The sequence below is a fragment of the Carassius gibelio genome, chromosome A7 (genome assembly GCF_023724105.1).
Source record: "Carassius gibelio isolate Cgi1373 ecotype wild population from Czech Republic chromosome A7, carGib1.2-hapl.c, whole genome shotgun sequence".
In the NCBI taxonomy this organism is placed as follows: domain Eukaryota; kingdom Metazoa; phylum Chordata; class Actinopteri; order Cypriniformes; family Cyprinidae; genus Carassius; species Carassius gibelio.
The window spans coordinates 14,193,652-14,217,739 of record NC_068377.1 but is presented as its reverse complement, the minus strand read 5'-3'; the positions used below and the strand labels follow the sequence as shown (position 1 = coordinate 14,217,739).

Here is a 24,088-nt window from a genome sequence, read left to right as displayed (position 1 = left end):
AAAATTCAGATGTGGTGTGAGTTTGATACATACAAATTAGGTTGAAACTGAATCACCATGTGGTGTGATGGGGGAGAGTGACACAGAGTCTGAATGAAAAGTGAATAGACTAGAGATATTAGATCTCTTTTAATACATGGGGTCAATGCAGGCGTAAATGGATCCCGCAATCACTAAAATGACATCTGGGTGTTGCATATGTAGTGTAAAAGATAACATGTTCTGATGCATTCCAGAAAACAGTGAAAGACCATCTTCTTTTCTGTTAATCAGTCATTGCGGTAAAACTTCAGTCATTGCACTTTATGGGCTCCTTCAAATATACATTATAATAAAACAGCTGTGATTTGGGCATAAATTAAGTTACAGATGAAATTTCACTATATAGTAATGTTTTATTTTCTTTGTTTTTCTTCACCAAACAAATAGAAAATATTTTTTATTCAGCAATGATGCATTAAACTTGATCAAAAGTGACATTGAAGAAATTATTGTTTCAAAGGTTTTCTGTTTCACAAGAAAAATGCCACTCTTTTGAACTTTCATTCATCAAAAATGAATTTAAAAAAAAATGCACCATGGTTCCCACAAATTATTAAACAGCACAACTGTTTTAAACATGGATAATAAGTAAAAAAAAGTATCTTGAGCACCCAATCAGCATATAACAATGATTTCATAACAATCATGTGACAGGTTGGAGTAATTCCAGCTGAAAATTTAGCTTTGCCATCATAGGAATAAATTACATTTTAAAATATAAAAAGTGAAATCTTTTTTTTTTTTTTTTTTTTTTTTTTTTTTTTTTATAATGTTCCACTATATTAAAATGTTTACTATGTTTCAAATAAATGTCATCTTGGTGAGCATAAGAAACTCCTATAAAAAATTAAAAAATAAATAAATAATAAAAAATGCAAACCCAAGTTGTATATCCAGACATGACTGAATATCTTTAGCATGCTGTATGAAATAGCACAGATTATTCACACTGGTTAAAAGTGCCTGCTAAGTCAATAAATGTAGAACTTGTGAAGTGCATGTATCCAAATTTCATGTAAAACATAATAAAATACAAGACTATCAAGCTTTCCCATCAATGAGTTACTGTTAGGCTTATGTTTAGTTTTTGATGTGTTTTCATTGTGTTTTCAGTTTATCTGTTCCCCGTGACCTAGTTTTACTTTGGCACCTAACTTTAAGTAATTTCATACACCTGTGTTTGATTATTTAACTCATTAGGTATTTTGTTTGCGCCCCTATAAATAATCTCAGTTCCTTAGTCGGGGTCCTCTCTCATTTATGTTATGTTAGTTTTTGTGAATGCTTGAGTTACCTTGTTAAAAGACTTTCCATGGAGCTTCATTGTGATCGTTCATTCGTTTCACCAACCCGTAACAGAAGAACGGACCTAAAAACAAGATGGACTGGGCTGAGGACTGGTTGTGCTGCCCACGACAGGGTGGTTGCCCTCTGGATGGAGGAATTAATCAGGCTTAGCCATGAAGTGAGCTGGCCTGATGCCTATTTATGTGTCTGTTTTCAGTTGGGACTGGACGAGAACACTATTTGTTGACTTATGCCTATTTTTGACTTCTGTTTGATAGAGATAAACAATTCTCATCCATTCCCTTCTGAAAACCATTGGGCCACACCAGCTCACCCGATGTTGAGATCCTCCACATGCCTGGCTATTGGATCAGACCATACCTATCCTCCTGTGCTTTCCCGAGCACAGAGGTGGGTTTCTAACAGTGCTGACCTGGGGGAAAAGGTTGCAGACCCTGCTCTAACATCTGTCCGGTCAGCACTGATATCTTTTTTCCCGTTCCAGCCCCCTGAACCAATCCCATCCTCAGTTCAGAACCCGCGGCTACATCATCCGCAAGCTCTCTGCATGTACCTTCGTCGAGTCAGCTGGCTGTTCCCAAGTCAGGCCCACTGGCTGTTCGAGAGTCAAGCCCACCAGCTACGCTGCTGTCAAGCCCACTGTTTGTGGCTCTCTCAAGTCCACTGGCCACCCAATTCAAATATAACCAAGGGAGGAGGAGGAGGAGGAGGAGGAGGACTGTTCACATCTCTCATCCCTGCCCCAGAACTTGCTCCAGTGTTGGCCCAAGCCCCAGAACTCTCCTGCTCCTCCAGAGCGCCCTCAAGTGCCCGCTCCTCCAGAGTGCAACCCAGGATTCCTTATTTTCCTCAAGAAAATTTGGAGGGGGTCCACACTGTAAAAAGTGCTACACCCACACAGTAGGTTTTATATATTTTAAATAGTTGTAATCTAGTTTATTTTATTTGTTTTATACTAAAAAGTATAAATATACTTCCTCTTTACTTAAAATATATCACTTTTTACATAACAATATATTTTAAGTAAAACAATAGCAATTTATTTGGGTAGCTTTTTGTATGAGTTTGTTGTGTACAAGAAATGTTATAAAAGTGAGTTGACATACACAATTTATTTGAGCAGCTGTCGATGTGGCATGTGTGTTCATCAAACTTAAATATTTGAAATAAAAAACACATAAAAATTAAGTTGGATTTATCCCTTTTTCACTGGCGGGGACTTTCCAAGGCAGATGCTTTCTCGGCACTTCAACTGTTTGAAAGCTGCAGCGGATCTAAATTTCACAGACTGATTAACACGGTAAGATGTGCAAGTTTTGGCAATTTATTGGTGATGTAAAGTCATGCAAAATCGTTCACTCAACTAGGAAGCTAAAGTAAGGTTTGCAAATTGTACTGTATAGCTAGCTATCCTGCACACATGGCAAGCTAAGTTGGCTACACAGTGCTAAGCAGTGAAGTCTTGTATGCAACGATCAGAAGACAACAGCGGTTAAGACCGTGTTGTTAATATGAAATTAAACAAGTGCTTTAGTAATGCCTATTATGTTTTAAGACTACTTTGGCTTTAATTTTACCAATAATATCACTTTTAATCGTCAGTTAGCGTTAACTGACCCTGTTAACTGCCATTCACATTTTTGAACATAGACTTGAAAGTGCATGATCCAAACCTATAATTCACAACTGAAAACATTGTAACATGATTTTGATGTACAATTTTCATGGTAGATGAATTTAAAATGGGTTTCAAAGGATGAATTTTGAGATTTTATGTTTTCAAGTGATATATAATGTTTTCTAAAGTGTGATGGAGAAAAAGGCAACAAAGAAGACTTTATATATATATATATATATATATATTTTATATTTCAAAGTGCTGTGTACTGTAAATAAAGGTGACTTGACTTATTTCATCTTAATAACACAGTCTCCGGTGGGGCATGCAGCTGTCGTGGGGTCCTCGTGTTATCAGCAGCAGAGTTGTAAGTGCATTTGATAGCACTGGCTCAAAACCATAAAACTATTTTTAACCTGTTACTTAAATATTTTACATTTACCACTGGTTTTTAAACTTATTCTAACATGCATATTTTTTCTGGTCTTTAGGTAACCAAGCGTTTTTGTTACCTGGGGTCTTCAGATACAGGTAAGAAAAACTTCAGAATAAATACAGTTAAAGCTATAATTATTCCCAGGTAAGTAAAACATAGGTAAAATTGCAAACAATAGTGTTGGCTTCATACAATTACATTTCTGAATTAGGTTTTATGTACCAACCACCAATAGAAGGCAGATATGATCACCTAGAAGCTTGATTCATATTGATAAATACAGCCTACATGGTCAGTTAAATCTCAATTTTGTGAGATGCTGGTGATAGTGTGAGATCTTGTACAGTACAGTGGTAGTGGTGTATGTATAGTACAACCTTTTACATCAATTGCATGGTTGAAATACAGAGGTTCTCTAATTTGTGATACTGTCATCAGGCAGTGAATTTTGATCAGATTTTACTTGTTGACAGGATCCGTCTGGATATGTGGAGAAAAGGAGAGAAGTGGTACTGAGATGCCTGATTGAGTACATATGGGAGGGAAAGGAAGACCTCATCAGTGTCCACCATGTATGTACTGGGCTTAAAGCTACTTATCTAATTTCTGTCTGTATGTTATTACTATTGTGATGATATGGGGTAATTACTTTGTTCTTGAAATATATTTAATACAGTAATGTGATGACCAATAAGGTACAGGCAAGGAAAATTGCATTGTTTTATTGTAATGTATCCTTTGAACCAGAAAAGACAACACTCATGCTACAGTAGATCATGATAGTATAGTACCAACACTCTATGACATTGTCATGGTTGACTTCACTCTGGTCACTTGCTCTAGTCAAAGTATCCATCTAGTATCCATCACCTTAAGCAACTAAAAAGTACAACTTTGACTTTGTGTCGTATCTGTCTTCTACCAGTCTGCTATATTCATCTCAATACCTGTTTGTCTGACCAAACTCTTGATTCTTTTTTGTCTCCCCAATAGAGTCATGATGAAACAGAGGTGTACGCTGAGCTTGGCAGTTCCCCACTGAAAATATACATGCGCCATCAGCCAAACACGATTGGGATTATCACAGTAGAAGGACAGCCCATGGTCAGAGGTGTGCCAAACCTGTAGAAAACCTCCTGTTTGGACTTGTCTATGCCCACAACCTCTAATATCACTCAAATCTGGTGTATACTTCTGAGATATATCACAGGCTCTTTGTGGGATTGGACCCTATGCACACTTTTGTATGTTTTGTAGACACTGTTAAAAGTGACACTAGTTGACATTGAATAAATGTTATTGTCTTTAATCTGTCTTCCCATCTTTTTCTTCTTCAGTTGAATTTGTAATTGTTATTGACAAAGTCTGTTTATGTAAAGTGATTTACTGTACTGCTTAGAATATAGACATTTAGATGTATTTTCTGAGGTAATAGCCAGGACTTAATTAAAATGTTTATTCTCATTTGATTAGGTTAAATTTACTATGACCATAAGGTTCATAAAACCTAACTAAAATGAGTACAGGTTACTTGTAGCAACACATAAATACGTTACATATACCAAGAAAATTAGGTTTATCTAACTGACTAATGTAGCACTTATTAGTTAACTCAACTTGATTTTGTTGTGTTTGAATTAAGTAATTTTACAGAGTTTATTATACTTGAAAAAGGCTGCAAGTTGACTCAACTTAAAACATCCAATGCAGCCACTTGCCTCACTTTTTATAAGTTTGATCTAGGTATTACTTTTTACAGTGCATATACCCATGGCCAAGCCAGCTAAGGCCACAGAGGACCCAGTCAGCAAACAAATTTGGCCCAGATTTGGCATGTGTCTGGCGCAGCTGGCATTCATCCGGCACTGGCATACAGAACGTGGGCCAAACATGGCCCGGGTTTGGCAGAGATGGCACTGGATTTAAGATGGCACCCAAGACATGGGCCAGATGTCAAATGGAGTATTTGGCCCAAATGTCAAATATAGATATGTGGGCCATATATGTATGGCCGATCCTGAGCCACATTTAAAATCCTTTTCAAATATTTTTGAGTAAAATCCCAATGTTTTCTCATACAGAAAGGTAATATATTCACAAATATGTGAAACACTGTAAAATATATTAAAATATATTTTGAAAATATATTTTTAAAATGCATAACACAAGCTCATGTTGCGTATTTAATTATGTGTGTTTATATGTAAAATTATATTGATGCCTCATGACAGGCGATTATATGATGTATGATATTATACCTTATATTGTAGAATAGTATCCTGATATTATATATGACTGACTTAAAACAATGTTTTGCATTCACTGCTTTCATATTCTCATTCAGTTTACAGTTTGATGTAGCCCTATCCAATTAAACAATACATGATTAGGTTTCAGGAAATTTTATTTGACTTTATGTACTACTCAGTAAACAAATTTGGACCAGATTTGGCATGCGTCTGGCACAGCTGGCATCTATCCGGAACTGGCATACAGCATGTGGGCCAAACATGGCCCGGGTTTGGTAGAGATGGCACTGGGTTAAAAACGGCACCCAAGACATGGGCCAGATGTCAAATATAGATATGTGGGCCACATAAGTATAGCCGATCTTGACCCACATTTAAAATCCATTTCAAATATTTTTGATTCAAATTTTATATTTTTGATAAAACTGTAATTGTTTGATTTCAGTTCCTGCACATTGCTAAATAACTACTTAGACCACATTTTTTTTATGCCATGTCCTGTACACCAGTGGACTTTTCATAATTTAAAATTTTTCCACTGTAATTTCTATGAGATATATGATTAAATCCTGCATTCAATATTATATTGTATTATAATATTCAAAGTTACTCTATGATAATTTCCGTTACCAGTTGGTTAATTAAGATGATCACAAATTGAAGATATATGTGATTGGAGAGATTAAATATATTTGAGAAATGATAGAAACGTGTTGCCATTTATGACAAATATTTCTAGAAACACAGCTTCCGCATGAATCAGTGGATTAGTGTCAGTTAGCCCAATTTGCGCCAATCAGGATTTCAAAATCCCGGAAATGCGAAGCTGACCTATCAGAGCGAAATTGGCCGAAAGGCGCAATTATCAAATGCAGTGCTTCATGGGATTGTAGTTTTTTTACCCAGTTGGCTTTAACACACATAGTCTCGTACTTTTGTATTTTTTACAAATGTTCAAATATTTTTTATTTCGGATCGAATATTGTACACGTTGTGATTCAAGTTTTAGCTGGTTGTTATGATTCATGGTTTATAACGCTTTAAAGCAACAAATCTCCAAAGAGGAAAAGTGAATGAAAATACTCCCGGAACCAGTAGGTCGAAAAAGTGGGCGGGCGCTTCAGTCTTGCACAGACTTCAGAAACGGTCAAGCACTGAACCGGGATTTCGGGGAAAAAAACGGGAACCGCTGTGTCCATTTTGTTTTACTGTCTTTGCGGGGAAAGCCAGCAGAGTTGGTAAGTGAAAACTTGTATCATTAAAGTTTAATTAAGTACATAAAAGGACTTTAGTAAAGCTTTAATTAATTGATGTGTGAACATGCTATCGAAACTGTTCTAATTATAATTTGCACGCCAATTGTTTAAACGCAGTTTTAAATACAATAAACTAACATGTCCAAAAAGTCAGTCATTGTCTTATGTCACTTAAATGTAATCATCTTTGGCAGATGATGCAAGTTAGGGTTGCATGTTATGATATTTGTGGTTGGAACAAATTTCTGTAAAACTATATAGTACGGGCCAAGAGTTTGGAAAGATTGCTGTTTTTAATGTTTTTGAAAGAAGTTTTTTCTGCTCATCAATCCTGCATTTATTTGATTAAAAAATACAGAATTTTTTTAAATATATATTTAATATTTTAATATATTATTACAATTTAAACTTATTGGTTTTCAATTTATTATACTTTAAATTATCATTTATTTATGTGATGCAAAGCTGAATTTTCAGGATTATTACTCAAGTCTATCACATGATCTTTTAAAAATCATATTATGTGTTGGGTGTTGGGAACAGTTCTGCTGCCTAATATATTTGCTGAATAAAAGGTTAAAAATAACTGCATTTATAAAAATAAAAATCTTCTTTACGATCACGTTTTAGCAATTTAACACATCCTTGCTGAATAAGATATTTATTTATTTCAAAAATAGAAAGAAAAAAATTACTGACCCCAAATTACTGACCAGTAGTGTATATTGTTGTTACAAAAGATTTATATTTTGAAAACATTTGCTTCTTTTTTTATTTTTATGTTATTTTACTTTTTAATCATTAAAGTATCCTAAAAAAGTATCACATGTTCTGGAAAAATATTAAGCAGCAGAACTGTTCCCAACTTTGATAATGAATCATCATATTAGAATGATTTCTAAAGGATCATCTGATAGACTCGAGTAATGATCCTGAATATTCAGCTTTGCATCAGAGAAATAAGTAATAATTTAAAGTATAATAAATTGAAAACCAATTATTTTTAAATTGTAATAATATATCACAATATTACATTTATTTTCTGTATTTCTGATCAAATAAATGCAAGCTTGATGAGCAGAAGAAACTTCTTTCAAAAACATTAAAAATAGTAATGTGTCCAAACTTTTGGCCCATACTGTATATTAAATGTTAAAATAAAAATAAAATTGTTCAACCAATATTTTAGAATTTGTCATGTTGAAATTGAGTAAATGCTCGAAAAAGGGGTATTGTACTTTTATTCTACTTCACTTTGAATATAATAAGTAATAATATGTTTTTTAAATGTACTAAAAAATTTGTAATTAGGCATCAAAAATATTCAGTATACTGCATCCTCAATACAATCTATGTATTGAGTTTTAATGATGATTAATTGTTTTTAATTAGTGGTTTTAGTTAATCATCAAACTGCTAATCATTTCATTGTTAAAGCTAGTTTGCTTTCGCGATTGCAACTGTATTGTTACTGTATTGTGAATTTTTTTTTCAGAATGCAAGCAGAGGCTGAAAAAAACGTATCTTTTTCTGGTATTTCATTATAGTCTATTAAAAACAAAATAATATGTATTTTTTATTTTTAGGAGGAAGAACAAAAAGGATTCTGTAAAGTCACAGTATGGATAAGGTATGGAAGTACAATGATAGGAGCAATTCCAGAAGAAGGGCACTAAAACTAGTCAGTGAATTGATTGACGATGTGGAACATAGGGAGGGGGAGGTGGAGGATGATTTTGAGTTAAGTGTTTGTGTTGATGCTTCGGGGGAATCAGACATGGAAATTAGTGATGAAGGAAGTGACCATCAGAATATTGAAGCAGATGTTGAGGATAAGGAAGTACATGAAGAGGCTGCAGTTTCTGTTGAGGACCAGTCTGATCTTCAAGATCCTTGTAGTCAGAGAGATTTGCAGTGTTCACTAGTAGATTGGGCAATTGAATTTGGAATTTCATTAATTGCTTTGTCAGCACTTCTTACCATTCTCAAAGTCCATCATTCCTCTCTGCCTAAGGATGGAAGAACGTTGCTGAAAACAAAAACAAGATACAACATTAGGAGTATAGCTGGTGGTGTGTTTCATTATTGTGGAATTCTGAATTCATTTAGGAAAATCCTTGATAGCGTTTGGCATACTGTGGCAGACAAACATGTCTTCAAGCTACAGTTGAATTTTGATGGACTACCACTCTTCAAGAGTACTAGTACACAGTTTTGGCCGATTCTTGGTTTGCTGCAAGGTCACACTAAGGCACCAGTGTTGATCGGACTTTTTTGTGGTACTTCAAAGCCAAATTCTTTGGCTGATTATCTTCATGATATGGTTCACGAGCTAAAAATGTTGAGGGATGGGTTTCTGTTCAAGCAGAAAACATTCTTTTTGAATGTTGTTTCAGTTATGTGCGATACCCCTGCCCGAGCCTTCATCAGAGGTGTGAAGTCACACACTGCATATCATGGATGTGACAAGTGTCATCAAACAGGTGTCTGGAAATCAAATCGAATGACATTTCCTGAGGTGAATGCAAAGCGCAGAACTGATGAGAGTTTTAGGCAAGCAACTGATGAAGAACACCACATTCAGCACTCACCTCTTACAGACATTGGCATTGACATGGTCACTTGTTTCCCTCACGATTACATGCACTTGGTTTGTCTGGGTGTAATGCGGCGTCTTTTAGACTTGTGGATCAGCACCATCGGTCCCTTGCACTGTCGCATATCATCCATTCAAGCTTCCATGGTGTCAGATAGACTTCTTGCACTGAGAAGTTACATTCCAAGTGAGTTTGCTCGAAGGCCTCGGGCACTGGCAGATCGATGTAGGTGGAAAGCAACAGAGCTACGCCAATTTTTGTTATACACTGGTCCAGTTGTGCTGAATGGTGTTTTACAGACTCAAATCTATGACAACTTCATGCTTTTGTCTGTAGCTGTGTACATTTTGGCAAGTCCAGAATTTTGTATGGAGATGAATGACTTTGCAAATACTCTGTTGCGTTCATTTGTTGAACACTTTGGCCAGCTTTATGGTGAAGAGTTTTTGGTTTATAATATTCATGGGCTGGTGCACCTCAGTGAAGATGTCAAAATCCATGGCAATCTAGATCTAATATCAGGATTTCCCTTTGAACATTTCTTAGGAAAACTCAAAAAACTGGTACGAGGGCCATGCAATCCTTTGACTCAGGTGATGCGTAGATTGTCAGAGATAGAAAATAGCAACTACAGTTGTGATGTAGAAGAGGCAATTCAAAAATTGGATAAAGAACATACGGATGGGCCAGTACCAGAGTGCTTCTCGCAACAAGCTCATCAATTTAAAGTTCTCGCGATTGATGATGTAGTTGTGAAGCTCAATGAGAGAGATTCTTGTGTCAGAATTGACAATAAGTTGGTTTTAGTCCAAAACATTGTTGAGGATAAAGGTGCAGTATACCTTGTGGGCAAAGAATATAAACAGGTGGAACACTTCTTTAAATATCCTATTGATTCAAAAGAGTTGGGAATTTATGTGGCTTCCAACCTCTCCACAAATGTCAAGTGTTTCATGACAGGAAAGAAGCTGCAGAAGTATGTGAGATTGCCATTCCGAAACAAATTTGTTGTTGTTCCACTCCTGCATCAAGAGAAATAACTCTGAAGATGCTTGTGTATAATAGTTGGCTAAGGAATATCATTCTTGTCTCTTTAGATGTTTCACATTGTTGTCTTTGACAAGACAAATGAGGTTGAAGTTGTGCCTTCAGTCTGGATTAAAAATGGAGAGTGCATGTGGCCTCCAAATAAGATAGATATAACAAAAGCTGTGAAATCACAGGAGAGTCCTGGAGATGACTGGAAGCCCCATAAGGCCAGAATTATTTTCACGTCACGTGAGTTGTTTTGCCACCACTTTCTTCAAATTGAATAGTTATAAAAAGTTAAAAGTAATAAATAATAGTTAAAATCACAGTTTTACTTTGTAAATTAATTTTTGTGATGCTGTTTTTCCAGATGACTACAAGGAAGCTAGACGCAAACTACCACTTGCTGTTGATCACACAGACATTGATCAGACCGATGGAGGAGACTCACCAATTACATTTCAAAGAAAAAGAATGTAGGTTTGGTTTTGGTTTGTTTGTTTAATGTTTTGCACCACATTTACAAATAAAAGCCTATCTTGAAATTGATAAATGTGATGTTAGACCCAAGAACATTCTTTTCCCTGGAGAAGACGACGACGATGATAATGCGATGGAAGAGCACCTGAAAGAACCAAAATCAAGAAAAGGGTAGGAAGCTTCTGCTTTTTATAATGATAATGTATTTTATCACAGCAGATAAATGACATTTATGTACTTTTAAGCAGAAGGTATTCTATACCTGATGCTCCGAAAATTGCTAGACATGCCAACAAATTAGACCCAGGAAAGCCAAACTGCCCTAAGATCTTCCACAGTACTCTTGCCCTCCGCAATGATGAGATGGAAGGAATTAAAGCAACAAAGTCCAAAAAAAAGTAAGAAACATCAGCCATTTTAAATTACAGTGCATTTTATCCCAGCTGTTAAAGGACTAAGATGTTTTGTACTTTGCAGGAGGTATGCCTTACCTAATGCTCCAGTGATCTCTAGGGAACAGATTTCTCCTGCAGTAGACAACCTCCACCTTAGTGGCCAAGGCAGAACTGACCTTCATTCACGCGATCATAGCAGTCTTGATGTTAGCCTACATGGCCAAAGCAGTCCTCACCTTCGTCCACATGGCCAAAAGAGTCCCAATCTTCTCCCAAGTTGCTACAGTCCTGACTTGTATGCAGATTGCCACAGCACTCCTGAGATCCACTCAAGTCAGCAGACCAGCATTGCTATGTTATCATCGGGCTTGAATTTTCTCTCCGAGAGTTGTACATTAAGTAAATCAAGCACTGAGACCCTTTTAAGCCAAGCCAACGTTGAGGTCAGAAGACCAGCCCATAAAAGTAAAGAGATCCATAAAAAAAAGCACTCCGAACCTTCAACGCTCCCTCAGCCACACCAGACCATGGACATCGAGCAAACATCCAGTCACCAAATTTGTGAGTATATTAGTGTTTAGCCCTTTTCACACAGGGAATGCACTGATAGTGTGTCATGGGATTAGCCTCAAGATTGTCTGATTTTGCTTAATTCACATTGCCAGTGATTTTCCGCAATCTGTGCTAGAGATGTGCAACAGTGATCGAGTACTCGAGTACTCGGCTGTGACAGCAATGATCAATCATGAAAACGATGATCGTGGGAAAAAATTCTGATTAGTTACAGCAACACTTTGGGTGGCACCATGAGCTCTTATTGTTTAGCTTGCAACAGCATGAGGTTCAAAGTATAGACATGAGAAGAGAGAAATGCATGGTTTCGAATTCACATAGTGATGTCTGGGTTGGCTACATCTAATTAATCTAATATGATGCATTGGCATATTAACATTTATTAACATGCTGAATGCACTGAATATTACATGTTTAGTTTCATTTTCTAGTGTACTGCCCGACAATGATTGAGTTATTTGAGCCAGTCATATTGCTCTCTCTCTCTCTGTTGCGTCTCTCACTCTCTTTCGCTAGTGCATAACTTAGTTCACTGGCATATGCATCCTTTTGTACAGATACAAGTTGTAATGTTAAAGTCAATGTTATCATAATCATAATCTAACTGTTATAATCATGTGTTCATCTTTGATAGACATGTTTGCATGTCATATTTTTATATTAACATTCATTTTCTTAACAGATTTTTATTATCTCCATTACGGCATTGTCCCTCCCCTGCACAAGCCCCTCCCCCTGAGTACTCGATTAATCTATTTTGAAACCTATCGATGATTGAAATTGCCAAAAATGCCCATCCCTGATCTGTGCATGCTCACAGTCATCTGCACAAAACACTTCCTCTATAAAATTGATAGCTATTTAGTGCTCCCTTGCTTGCTGTGTCAAATATGAATGCATGTGTAATGTTGCTTATTAAATAATGACAACACCAATAGTGTTTTGGTATATAATTGCAATTTATAGGTTTCTGAATTAAAATTTTGTTTAAATGTAGACATTTTATGTTTTCTATAGGTGTCTGGCAAGTAAAATTTGGACAACAAAAAAACCTAATCTGCCTGTCTTTCTCTTTTTTCCTCTTAGTTCTTCTTCGTAATATATTAACAAAACAGGAGATGCTTATGGACCAAATGCGAATTATCATGAAGACCCTCCAGTGTATGCAATCAAGTCAGGAGACAGAGATAGGCCTAGATCGAAATTTGTTGCCTCTCAAAGATCTCACTTCTCTACAGAGCATGGAGGGCAATCTGCGGAGTACTCCTGACCTCCATAAGCAATTGGTATGTGAGCATTTCTTTTAATAACATTAAATCCTAGTTGGCTGGCTTTCATTTTCTAAATAAGTTTCTTTTTCTCTCATTAGCTTTAAGCAAAGCCATGAAAGCCCACACAATAATGAACACTGGATGTTCTGATCACACTGTTGTAATCATATTGTTTGTAAAAACTATGACTAGATGTTGTATGGGGCACACAGCGGATCCGTTTGCATTGTTCTGCATGTTTATAAAAATGTATAGGGTTAATGGTTCATAAAAGAAAAAAAGAAAAGAAAACATTGGTACAGTGAAACGTGAAGATTTGGATTTTATTGGATATGTAGCCTGAACCTAGCTGCCAGTTGTTTAGCATTGGCTGACTCATGAGCTTCCCCATTACATAACAGAAGTCATCTATAGCGATGCTCATCTTTTGTTCAGCCCAATGGTCAGACTGACACATCTGCTAGATAAATATGCTTTTGAGGGCTTTAGACTTGTACTTCTGATGAAATTAAACACTGACACAATTTTTCTTTTTTAATACTGTAAAACTGCTTTCCATTGTGTAAGACTATATATATATATATATATATATATATATATATATATATATATATGCAACATGTTTTTGTTGTGATAATGACATCTGAACTGATTATAATGGTTCAAAGTTTTCAGCACAAGGTGAAAAATAAGGTGGATACTGCTGATAATTTCAAACTTCTTTTTGACACTGAACGAACAAAAAACTAATCCATTCTTACAGGGCCTTAATGAGAGCCATCTTCCTTAATTAATTTGCATCTCTGCTCTCCTTTTTCCCACAGTAAAATGGCAGTGACGCACAAAGGGAAATGGTTTACACTAGATTAGCCATAAATTGTAATGTGTGAGCACCTAGACAGTTTCTCGTGAGCACACAATATTTTTTTTTTTTTTAAGAGAATTTTTGGACCAATTTCAACTATAATAATCTTTGTATTTAGTGATTGAAATTCTAAAATATTAAACCACTGCTTAAAACTAATTACATAAATGATTTCAGGTAAACACTCTGGCTCTTAAAGGTGGGGCGGACGTGCAGGAGTCTGTTTGGAGAATCATGCATGGTCTGTTTACCAACTCCTTGGCGAGGAAAGTTAACATGAGAGGATTGAATGGAAAGATTAGCTTCCTACGCCTACAGATACGAGATGTTGTGATTGGTAAGTTGCCATTTATTCCCAATATGTAAGGAGAGAAACTATTTCCTTATGAAATCAATTCCTCGCAACACGCATGACATCCAACAAAACAATAAACTTTCTAATCTGACAGGAAGATTTGGGAGAAAGACCATTTGCTCATCTGTCCCTGCACCCATCCTTAAAGGAACACTCCACTTTTTTTGAAAATAGGCTAATTTTTGAAAATAGGCTAATAAACTTCCCTAGAGTTAAAAAGTTGAGTTTTAACGTTTTCAAATCCATTCAGCCGATCTCCGGGTCTGGTAGCAGCACTTTATAATAGTTCATTTAAATGGAACCATAATCAGAACCGGAAAATTTCAAGCAATACGCAACCCTACTTATGATCCGTATACTGTAATATGTTGAATTTTGACATTGCCAACCTTTAAATTAAGTTGACAATAAGTAATAAACAGTATTGAGTTGTTGAGTATTTCAAAAGTATTATGATCACCATGTATTCTCTGAGTAAGTTACAGAACTGGCGAGTTTGTGTCTGTGCGTTCACTGTTCACAGAGTTCAAATATCTATATATATATATAAATAAACATGATATTGAATGATCTTTCACCTGAAGTAGACAAGTCAGAATTTGAATTTAAATCTGGGTTCAGGTTTTGTTGTAATATTGCATTTGATTCAATATCCACATTACCTGAAGATGCATACGTTAATTCTAAATCATGTGTGCTTGTGTTTTTCAGCGGCTGTGAGACGTAACCGTCTAACATCCGATGCCACAGAGAAAGACATTGATTCCACCGTTAAAAGATGGCTGTATCTGGCCCCAGACAGAGATGGTGGACGGAAAGAAAGGATGAAGAGCAAAGTGCTTAAGGACAATATGACTGGTTAACAGGATTCAGGCTTGGATGTTCAAAAGCTCTGTCGAGAGTTCAAATTGTTCAGTGACAGAATGACTGTTTCAGAGTCATTTGAAGAGTACTACTTGTTCCTAGCCATAAACGTGGACATAAAAAGTGTTTTGTGAAGTGAAACTTGTTGATGAAACATGTTCTAGTGTTATATGTTTAGTGAATCTTATTCGTGACCAGAAACATGGATGTTCAAGCATTAAGCAAAGCAATGAAACTTGATGATCAAGTACCACTTAAAGTGAAACATCATAAACCAAAAAAACAGCACTTGTTTTATTTTTGTTTTTATTTATTTTTAGCTGAACTGACAGAGGAGTGTCATTTTAGAGAGGAGTTTGTACAACGGAAAAATGTCATGATGAAAAAACAGATGCCAATGCTTTGATGTTTAACACAATTAAATATTTGTTCAGAATACTGTCTTGATGTGACTATTTATCTGGGAGGGGTGTGTAAGTGGCTTGGTTATGGTGGTGTTGAGGCTGACGTGGAATCTAGTCCAGAGTATTGGAGTTATGGGTAATTAACTTGGCCGAGACTTGGTCCAGTTATGGCCCATGTATGGCCTTTGTTTGGAATCCAGACCTGGTCCACACTAGGACCGTCATTCATTGCGGTATGTGGGCCAAGTCTTGTGGGACAGAGCTGGGCCACAGAAAAATTGGATCATGCTCAGCTGTGGCTCAGTTTTGGGCTTTCTGGTTAAAGACTGGTGTTGATATGGTTTACTTAAGGTTATGTTTTGATTCCAATGTTATATTTCGATCTGGCCCAGTTCTGGGCCAGTTATGGGTAATTAACTTGGCTGAGACTTGGTCCAGTTATGGCCCATGTATGGCTTTTATCTGGAATCCAGACCTGGTCCACACTAGGACCGTCATTCATTGCGGTATGTGGGCCAAGCAAAAGCTGGTTGTGTGGGCCGGAGCTGGGCCAGAGAAAATTTGCTATGTGGGGATCCACCTCCCGAGTCCCCTGATCCACCATGGACTCGTGAGTCCCCAGCTCAACCATGGCAACCTGAACTGCCTGCTTTGCCATGGCTTCTGGAGCTCCCTGGTCCTCCATTGGGCCCTGCCCTCTGTCCCCGATGGTATTGTTAAGATGCGGGACACATCTTCCGGAAAGGAGTTAGTAATTTTAGGGTTATGTTTAGCTTTTGTCCTGTTTTCATTGTGTTTTCAGTTTATCTGTTTACCTGTTTACCTATGACATAGTTTTACTTTGGCTCCTAATTGTAATTTCGCACACCTGTGTTTGATTTACTCATTAGTTCTTTTATTATGGTGAAACGGGCCCCAGGCTATAGAGGATGCTGCAGGAGAGAGAAGAAAAACGTTTTATTATTGTTATCAAAACTAATGCCTTAGTTACTGGTGTTCATTGCAGTGGCTGAATCAAATGCATGTTACCTGAGGTTTTAATACTGCTACAAACAGAAAATGCAGTTTCTCTCACTTCTGAACAAATGTGATATTACACAAAAGAGACAAAATCATATGTTTGGTTTTGAATAAACTTTAAATCCCTACATTAAAAAAGCGATTATTCTGAATCTATTAATTGGGCATCAATGTAAGTATAGATACACATCCATTAATTGGTCTCAGTTAAAATTAGGTATGGGTTTTATCTAGTAAAACAATAAATAAAAAAGTATAATAGTGACCTTTCCACATCAACTTTGAAGGAAATAAAAATAGTACTAATAGAAACGTGATTAAAAACTATGATATATATATAAAAATTGGATAGCGGAGGAAAGTAGTCAAAATTAAAAAATCATTTATGATTGTGAAGTTTCTCAAAAGAAGCCACACTCAGATTCTGGATTTTAATAACACAATTTTTTCAAAGGTGTCTGTTAAGCATACCTAGACACATTTACCTTTCAAATGGATAAAGATTGTTTTTTTGTTTTTTTTTTAGTTTGGGGGGGGGGGGGGCGGTGTTAAAGAGTTGACACTGGGTGCTGACATTCCATTTAGGAAGTTGTGGGTTTGAGTCTTAATAATAATAATAATAATAATTCATTACATTTATATAGTGCTTTTCTAGGCACTCAAAGCGCTCACATAGTCAGGGGGTATCTCCTCATCCACCACCAGTGTGCAGCATCCACCTGGATGATGCGACGGCAGCCATAGTTCGCCAGAACGCCCACCACACACCAGCTTACTGGTGGAGAGGAGACTGCGTGATGAAGCCAATCAGCAGATATGGGGATTGTTAGGAGGCCATGATGGTCGGAAGCCAATGGGCGAATTTAGCCAGGATGCCGAGGTCACACCTCTACTCTTTTCGAAAGACATCCTGAGATTTTTAATGACCACAGAGAGTCAGGACCTCGATTTAACGTCTCATCCTGCAGTCTTGGGCTGGCAGGAATTGTAGATGGGGGAGTGAATGTATAGTGCTCTCAATACCATGACTGAGGTGCCCTTGAGGAAGACACCAGACCCCCAACTGCTCCCCAGGCGCCGCAGCATAAATTGCTGGCCACTGCTCCGGGAGTGTGTTCATTGCAGTTTGTGCGCACTTTTTTTTTTAGAGCAGGAATTCTGAGTATGGGTCACCATACTTGGCCGTCTGTTACATCACTTAAAAAAAAAAAAAAAAAATAAATAAATTATATATATATATTAGGGGTGTAACGGTTCACAAAATTCACGGTTCGGTTCGATACGATACACTGATGTCACGGTTCGGTTCGATACGTTTTAGATACAGCAAAATGTAAAAACATCTCAACTTTTCAGAATGCCGCAAGCGCACTGCGGGTCATGTGACAAGAACTAACCAATCAGCTTCATCCTTTCCCGTAACAACGTTGAGAGCTCAGCCAAGATGAAGGATCAGCTGATCATAGTTGTATATGGATTGCAATTTTGAAATAAATTTAGTAGCAGAGCTACTGCAAGCGATTTTTAGAGCTGCAAATCCATTTATCCTTCGCTGAAATTTCCGTGTCTCATGGAGAGAGCACGTCATTGTTGCTTAGCAAAGACAGACGCCTCATGAGCGCTTCTGCCCAAGCGCTTTGGAAAGGAGGAGAAAGACGCGCTTAGCGTTTTCCATGCGTTTTTAGGCACGATATGTGAACGGCCCCTAAGGCGCTCGCTCACTCAGCACGCGCTGAAGGCTCGTTGCAAAATGTCGAATGCCTTTAACAGACCAGAAATATAAGATCCTAAAATAACCAACAGGTCTGGTGTTTGGGTTGGATTCCCTGTAAGCTATAGTTTCTAAATGCTGCAGGGATAGTTTGCTGCGTGCATGTTTCTCCTTTTTTTCGTCTTTTCCCAGATAGTACTGACGCATATATCCCAGATATTCCCGCTGGTGTTTTTTTTTTTTTTTTTTTTTTTTTATTCCCGCTGGTGTACCCTGTCATGTTGCAGATGCGACATACCGTTGTTTTTTTATCCACCACTCTCTTGCCATCACCATTATAGCTTAAAGGGAATCCAAAGTGCACCCAAACACCAGACCTGTTGGTTATTGGAGGATCTTCTCATTTCTAGTCTGTTAAACGCATTGGCTATTTTGCAACGAGCCTTCAACGCGTACTGAGTGAGCGAGCGCCTGCTGAGTAGCCTAACATAAACATATAAGATGGTGTTTTTTTCTTCTTCGGGAGTGTCAGGGGCGTTGCCTGTTACGTTGATTGGGTTATTGGGCTACCTTGTTGAACGCATATCATTATATTTCTCTCTCTCTCTTTTTTTTTTTTTTTCAAATATAATTAATTACTCCAACGAACCGTTCGGTATACATAATGCGTACCGCGTACCGAACCGAAAGCGTCGTACCGAACGGTTCAATACGAATACGCGTATCGTTACACCCCTAATATATATATATTTATGTCATTCTGTTTTATAACCTTTTAATAATATATATTTTTCTCTCTCTACTGTCATACTGCTGCAGCTACTACTGTGAAGGAGCGAGGAACAAAGGAGTGAGGAGACGTAGGGGAATTCGTGAAAAAGTCTTTATTTACAAAAATGAATGCACATTTAGATAGGGCCCAAGGGGTGGTAAAAGTACTCAAAAGTTATACTCAAGTAAAAGTAGATGTATCTAAATAAAAAAAATGACTCCAGTAAAAGTAGAAAGTCCTCCATTCAAACATCACTTGAGTAAAAGTACAAAAGTATCCGATTTAAAACATACTTAAGTACTGGAAGTAAAAAGTAAATATTCAAATTAACTATAAATATCAATAATTAAGCAGATCAGTTGTTTTGGGAGTGATATGCAGTGTTTTAATTGAACATATGATGAGATTAGATACTTAAGAATTTGTTAGATTTACAATCAAAAGAGACAATGAAGAACCTTATCGCAGTATAGGGGTTGAACTTTCAGTAGACATGTTCCATAACATCATAGCTGCATCAAACAGAAGATGTGCAAGATACAAGGTAAGACTGTTTCAGAATATCAATGAGGAAGAACCACCTCTTTAAAGAGTTAGTTCTCCCAAAAATGAAAATTCTGTCATTTGCATTTTAGGGGCTAAATATCATGTTATTGGTATTGTCGATTCGACTCGCGGACATGAAAAACATCCACAGACTTGGCAACACTGGTTGGCATATACTACACATAGCCGTAATTCACTGACAATCTACACAAAATCGATTTTGAAAGCAGTAACTGCCGCTCCACCTGGACCAGTGTTTCCAAGTCCTTGGTTGTTTTTCTTGTCTGCCGGTCTAAGAAACCCCAATCCCAATAACTTGATATTTAGCACCTAAAATGTGAATTTTACCAAGGCAACCCTTCCAATAAACGTATATTTTAACTCCGGAAAGCAATTTTTTATCGGGGAACCTCCTGGAAATGCGTTTGGGCTAGTTTTGGACTAGTTTTGAGAAGCAACTGGTCAGGATTTGTTATGAAAACCTGGCAACCCTGACCTATACTACTAATTACAGGGGCGTCTTTACTGATGAGATGAGCATGAAAATCGCATTCGGTTTTTTTGTACAGCCCAATTGAAATTTCATTCACCCGTGGCAGGCAAAGAAGACATTTCAGCCAATCAGAATCTACCTTGACTTCAGTGAATTCAAACATATCCTTGAGATAAGGCCATGGGTGATCCCTGTCGGGAATCTCGGGATCATTGTGGGCAGCAAGAGCTGCACTATCACCTATTTTAGCGGTCATCTTCCACCTCGAACTAACTGCGTATATTAGCAAATAACTTGTGAAGTTGTGCATTCTTTTTTTTTTTTTTTTTTTTTTTTATGAAAACAAATTTTTCGTTGGTTTGTAAAATCAGTGTAATAAATACTTGAAGTGGGCATGGGGAAATGTATCAGAGTAAAAAGTAAACTTTGTCTTTAATAAAGTAGTGGAGTAAGAGTGAAAGTAGATGCAAATAAAACCTACTCAAGTAAAGTACAGATCCCACCAAAAAATACTTAAGTAAAGTAGCAAAGTATTTTTACTTCATTACTTACCACCACTGAGATAGGGAAATGATGAACAATACCGGACCCTAGACATGGACAAATACAGGGCTTAAGGACTTAGAACCAAATGAGACCCACCTGTAATAAATGACATCATAAATATAGGTAACACCTGGGAACCATGAACATAATCAGACATGGGAGAAATTAGATCATGGGGAGAACATGGGGAGAAAAACACATAATATGTGCTTCATAAGTACTAATAAACAGCCAATATGCTAGTAATATCTATGCTATTAAGCAACTAGTGAGAATTGGTCCCTATACTAAAGTGTTACCTCAGAAATCTGTGAATTAACTTTCTGCAACTGTTAGACAAACGCCTGGATGGACAAGACTGATAAATGGACAGAATATACCATAATATATATAGTTACACAAGCCAGGACTGGCAAGTTCCCTGAGGTTCTCGGTGGGATTTTGGGTTGAATTTTTAATTGTATAGGTTAATATCAAGCAACCCCGCACCCTTTGTGTCATTTGCTATATGACTAATAGAGTAATATTATTAATTAAAAGAAGGGAGAAGAAAAAACACACTCAAACACACAATTTCACAAGAATAACAGCATTAAGAAACAGATGTCAAATGTCAGTTGCAAATTAGCAGCTTATGCTTCATAAACACATACATTTGCAGGCATTTTACTTCTGCTAAACTTCTCCACTTTCACTCCCACACACACAAACACATCTTTGGATGTTCAATGCATATCAGCTTTGAAATTGTGTTTGACCCGTGGGGCATTATTATATGAAAGTAAACCATGTAGACTTTTTACTTCTTGTTTTGTGTCAAGGGTCATTAAAGGAGAATATGGAGCAAAAAGTGCAAATGCACAGTAGTTGTTTATGTGGAAGAGAACATGTCAGATTTGCAGGTGAGGGGTTAAAAAATATAACATAAAAGTATAAAAAGTCACATAAATCCACTGGAGTATAAACTTCATAATGTGCAAAAGTGGTAACATGTCCGCCTTTATAGTGCTATGGTCAAGATAAGGAGTAGGTATATCCTACATACAACTTTTGTTTATTGACTACATTACAACATTTTAGATTCCAGTTGGGATAAAATCTGAACTAAAAAAAAAAAACAATCTCAGATCACCTTTCTTCAATTTTTTAAATTACTCCTGCAGTTCAAGAACATGGAACAAACACATTCTGCTACTGTGATTTCCTAAACACAACCGTTTCCCCTCAGTGAGGGTGTGATTTAACAAAATAACAAGAGAAAAAGATGATCTCAGAATTTAGCTTTTAGTTTTATGAGTATGAAATTCATCCTGAATGTTACATTCTAGGAGGGAAAAAAAACAAATACTGAGCAATAATGATACGCATAAACAGACAAACAGCACACATATAAACACAAATGTCCATGATATCACGTGTTGGGTAAATATTGGACATGACCACCTGCAGCCGCAGTCTTCACTCTGTCATTAGACAAGCAAAGCATCACCCTACTTCAGATCCCCATCCTCACATCTTTCAAAACAGCTTTCACATACTTGATGCCAAATCCAGCAAAAACACTGTAGCACAGCCCCCTTCATTATCATCTCATTGCTATACTTTTCCTCATATAGCACATTTTTTGGGTTGCATATATTTTCTGGCTAAGGACCTTGATAATGAACACAGATGCTGTCTGAGCAGAGCATGGAGAGCTGTAAGCAGGTGGCGCCACCCAAAGAGCTCATCAGAAATCAACACTCAAGAGTTTCTTACAAGTTAACATTTAAAATTGTTGAAGGTTTCATGTTGAAACTGCTGTTATTGAAGAAGACCTTATTGAGGAAGACTGTCTAGGTTCGGCCCATTTCTCTTTGGAACATTTCTCAAGTTTATTCGATGCAACTTTCCAGCTTTGCTAAAATACATAACTGTACCGTTCGATTTTTTGCAGAAATCGCCATTCAATTAGATTTGGTCTTCAACAACAGACTGTCTTCCACCAGTGGAAAAAAAATATTTACTAAATGGACCTTCCTTTGGAAGTCATAACCTTCACCAAACGTTTCTTGTAATTGAGGATCAGACCTGAAGAATTGTACACCATTTTTCTGTTCAAAGCTTTTTTAGTTCAGCATTTTTCTTGGTACTGTATGTCTGGTGTGATTTGTTCTCTTGAGGTCCAGCCAAAGCCATGTCAACAGAAATGCTAGATGATTTCTGAGACTTTGCTCGACACTCTAGAGTTCTTCTGAACATCATCGAGCATCCTGTGCTGTGCTCTTGCTGCCAGCTTTGACTGGTGCAAATTTTGAAAACTACTGTGCTGAACAAATGTAAGTATACTGTTATAAATAAAGCTTGGGATCCATGGTTCCATAAAGAACTTTTAACATTCATGAAACCTTCCATTGCACAAAAGGTTATTTCACGAGTTCACCCTTACATCTAATCTGAAGGCGAATAGTATGCATATTTTGGCGTGCTGTCCTGGGGGAGGGTTCCGGGCCCGGAGCATAGCCCGAACCCAAATAACTCCCCCTATCCCTAATTTGGAATAAATAGATTAGAAGTGAGGAGTTGGGGTGGAGGAGGGATGCCGAAAAACTGGAGGTAGGAAGACTGGATATATATCTGCATGTGTGCTAGTTAAGATGATTAGCTAAACGAGATGCACCTGTGTCATATTTGATGATTCTCTGATCGTGCTCCTCTCAAACTTTGTTAATAAAACCACATTTAAAATGGAAACAGATACTGTGTTTAAAATGTTTACAGAATCTATAAAAACTTTCTTTAAAATGTTCTTTAAACTAAGGGGAAAAGGTTATTTTAAGAACGGTTCACTGCAAAGATCTTTAAAGGGATAGTTCACCCAAAAATGAAAATTAAATGTTTATCTGCTTACCCCTAGGACAGGGATAGGAAACTCCGGTCCTGGAGGGCCACTATCCTGCAGAGTTTAGCTTCAGCCCTCATAAAAACTCACCTGCCTGTATCTATCTAGTAATCCTGAAAACACTGATTGCCTTGTTTAGGTGTGTTTAATTAGGGTTGGAGCTAAACTCTGCAGGATAGTGGCCCTCCAGGACCGGAGTTGCCTATTCCTGCCCTAGTGCATTCAAGATGTAGGTGCCTTTGTTTCTTCAGTAGAACACAAATTATGATTTTTAGCTTCAGTCGTTGCAGTCTATCAACCGTACAATGCATGTCAAATGGTTACAGAACCTATGAGAGTAAAAACACAAGCACAGACAAATCCATCACCCTCCTACT

The 24,088-nt window shown here is 37.1% G+C and overlaps 1 protein-coding gene and 1 long non-coding RNA gene across 2 annotated transcripts; both read left to right on the top strand.

The window, feature by feature from the left end:
* Positions 1-2,226: 2,226 nt before the first annotated feature.
* LOC128016647 (uncharacterized) lies at positions 2,227-4,632 on the top strand. Its single transcript, XR_008184232.1, has 5 exons — positions 2,227-2,650; positions 3,281-3,335; positions 3,460-3,499; positions 3,878-3,976; positions 4,398-4,632. It is a non-coding gene; the product is annotated as an uncharacterized LOC128016647 (long non-coding RNA).
* Positions 4,633-5,661: 1,029 nt separating this feature from the next.
* On the top strand, positions 5,662-15,774 carry LOC128016633 (uncharacterized). Its single transcript, XM_052601301.1, has 10 exons — positions 5,662-6,891; positions 8,496-8,539; positions 10,604-10,784; positions 10,906-11,011; positions 11,100-11,186; positions 11,264-11,413; positions 11,493-11,971; positions 13,070-13,269; positions 14,297-14,456; positions 15,186-15,774. The coding sequence occupies exons 2-10, from the start codon at positions 8,531-8,533 to the stop codon at positions 15,335-15,337; spliced, it is 1,524 nt and encodes a 507-aa protein (XP_052457261.1). The 5' UTR covers positions 5,662-6,891; positions 8,496-8,530; the 3' UTR covers positions 15,338-15,774.
* The last annotated feature ends 8,314 nt before the right edge of the window (positions 15,775-24,088 follow it).

Excerpts from the sequence above, each read along its gene's own strand:
- LOC128016633 (XM_052601301.1), top strand. Across the intron at positions 11,187-11,263 it reads GAACCAAAATCAAGAAAAGG|AAGGTATTCTATACCTGATG; the intron begins GTAGGAAGCTTC and ends ACTTTTAAGCAG. Across the intron at positions 11,414-11,492 it reads GCAACAAAGTCCAAAAAAAA|GAGGTATGCCTTACCTAATG; the intron begins GTAAGAAACATC and ends TGTACTTTGCAG.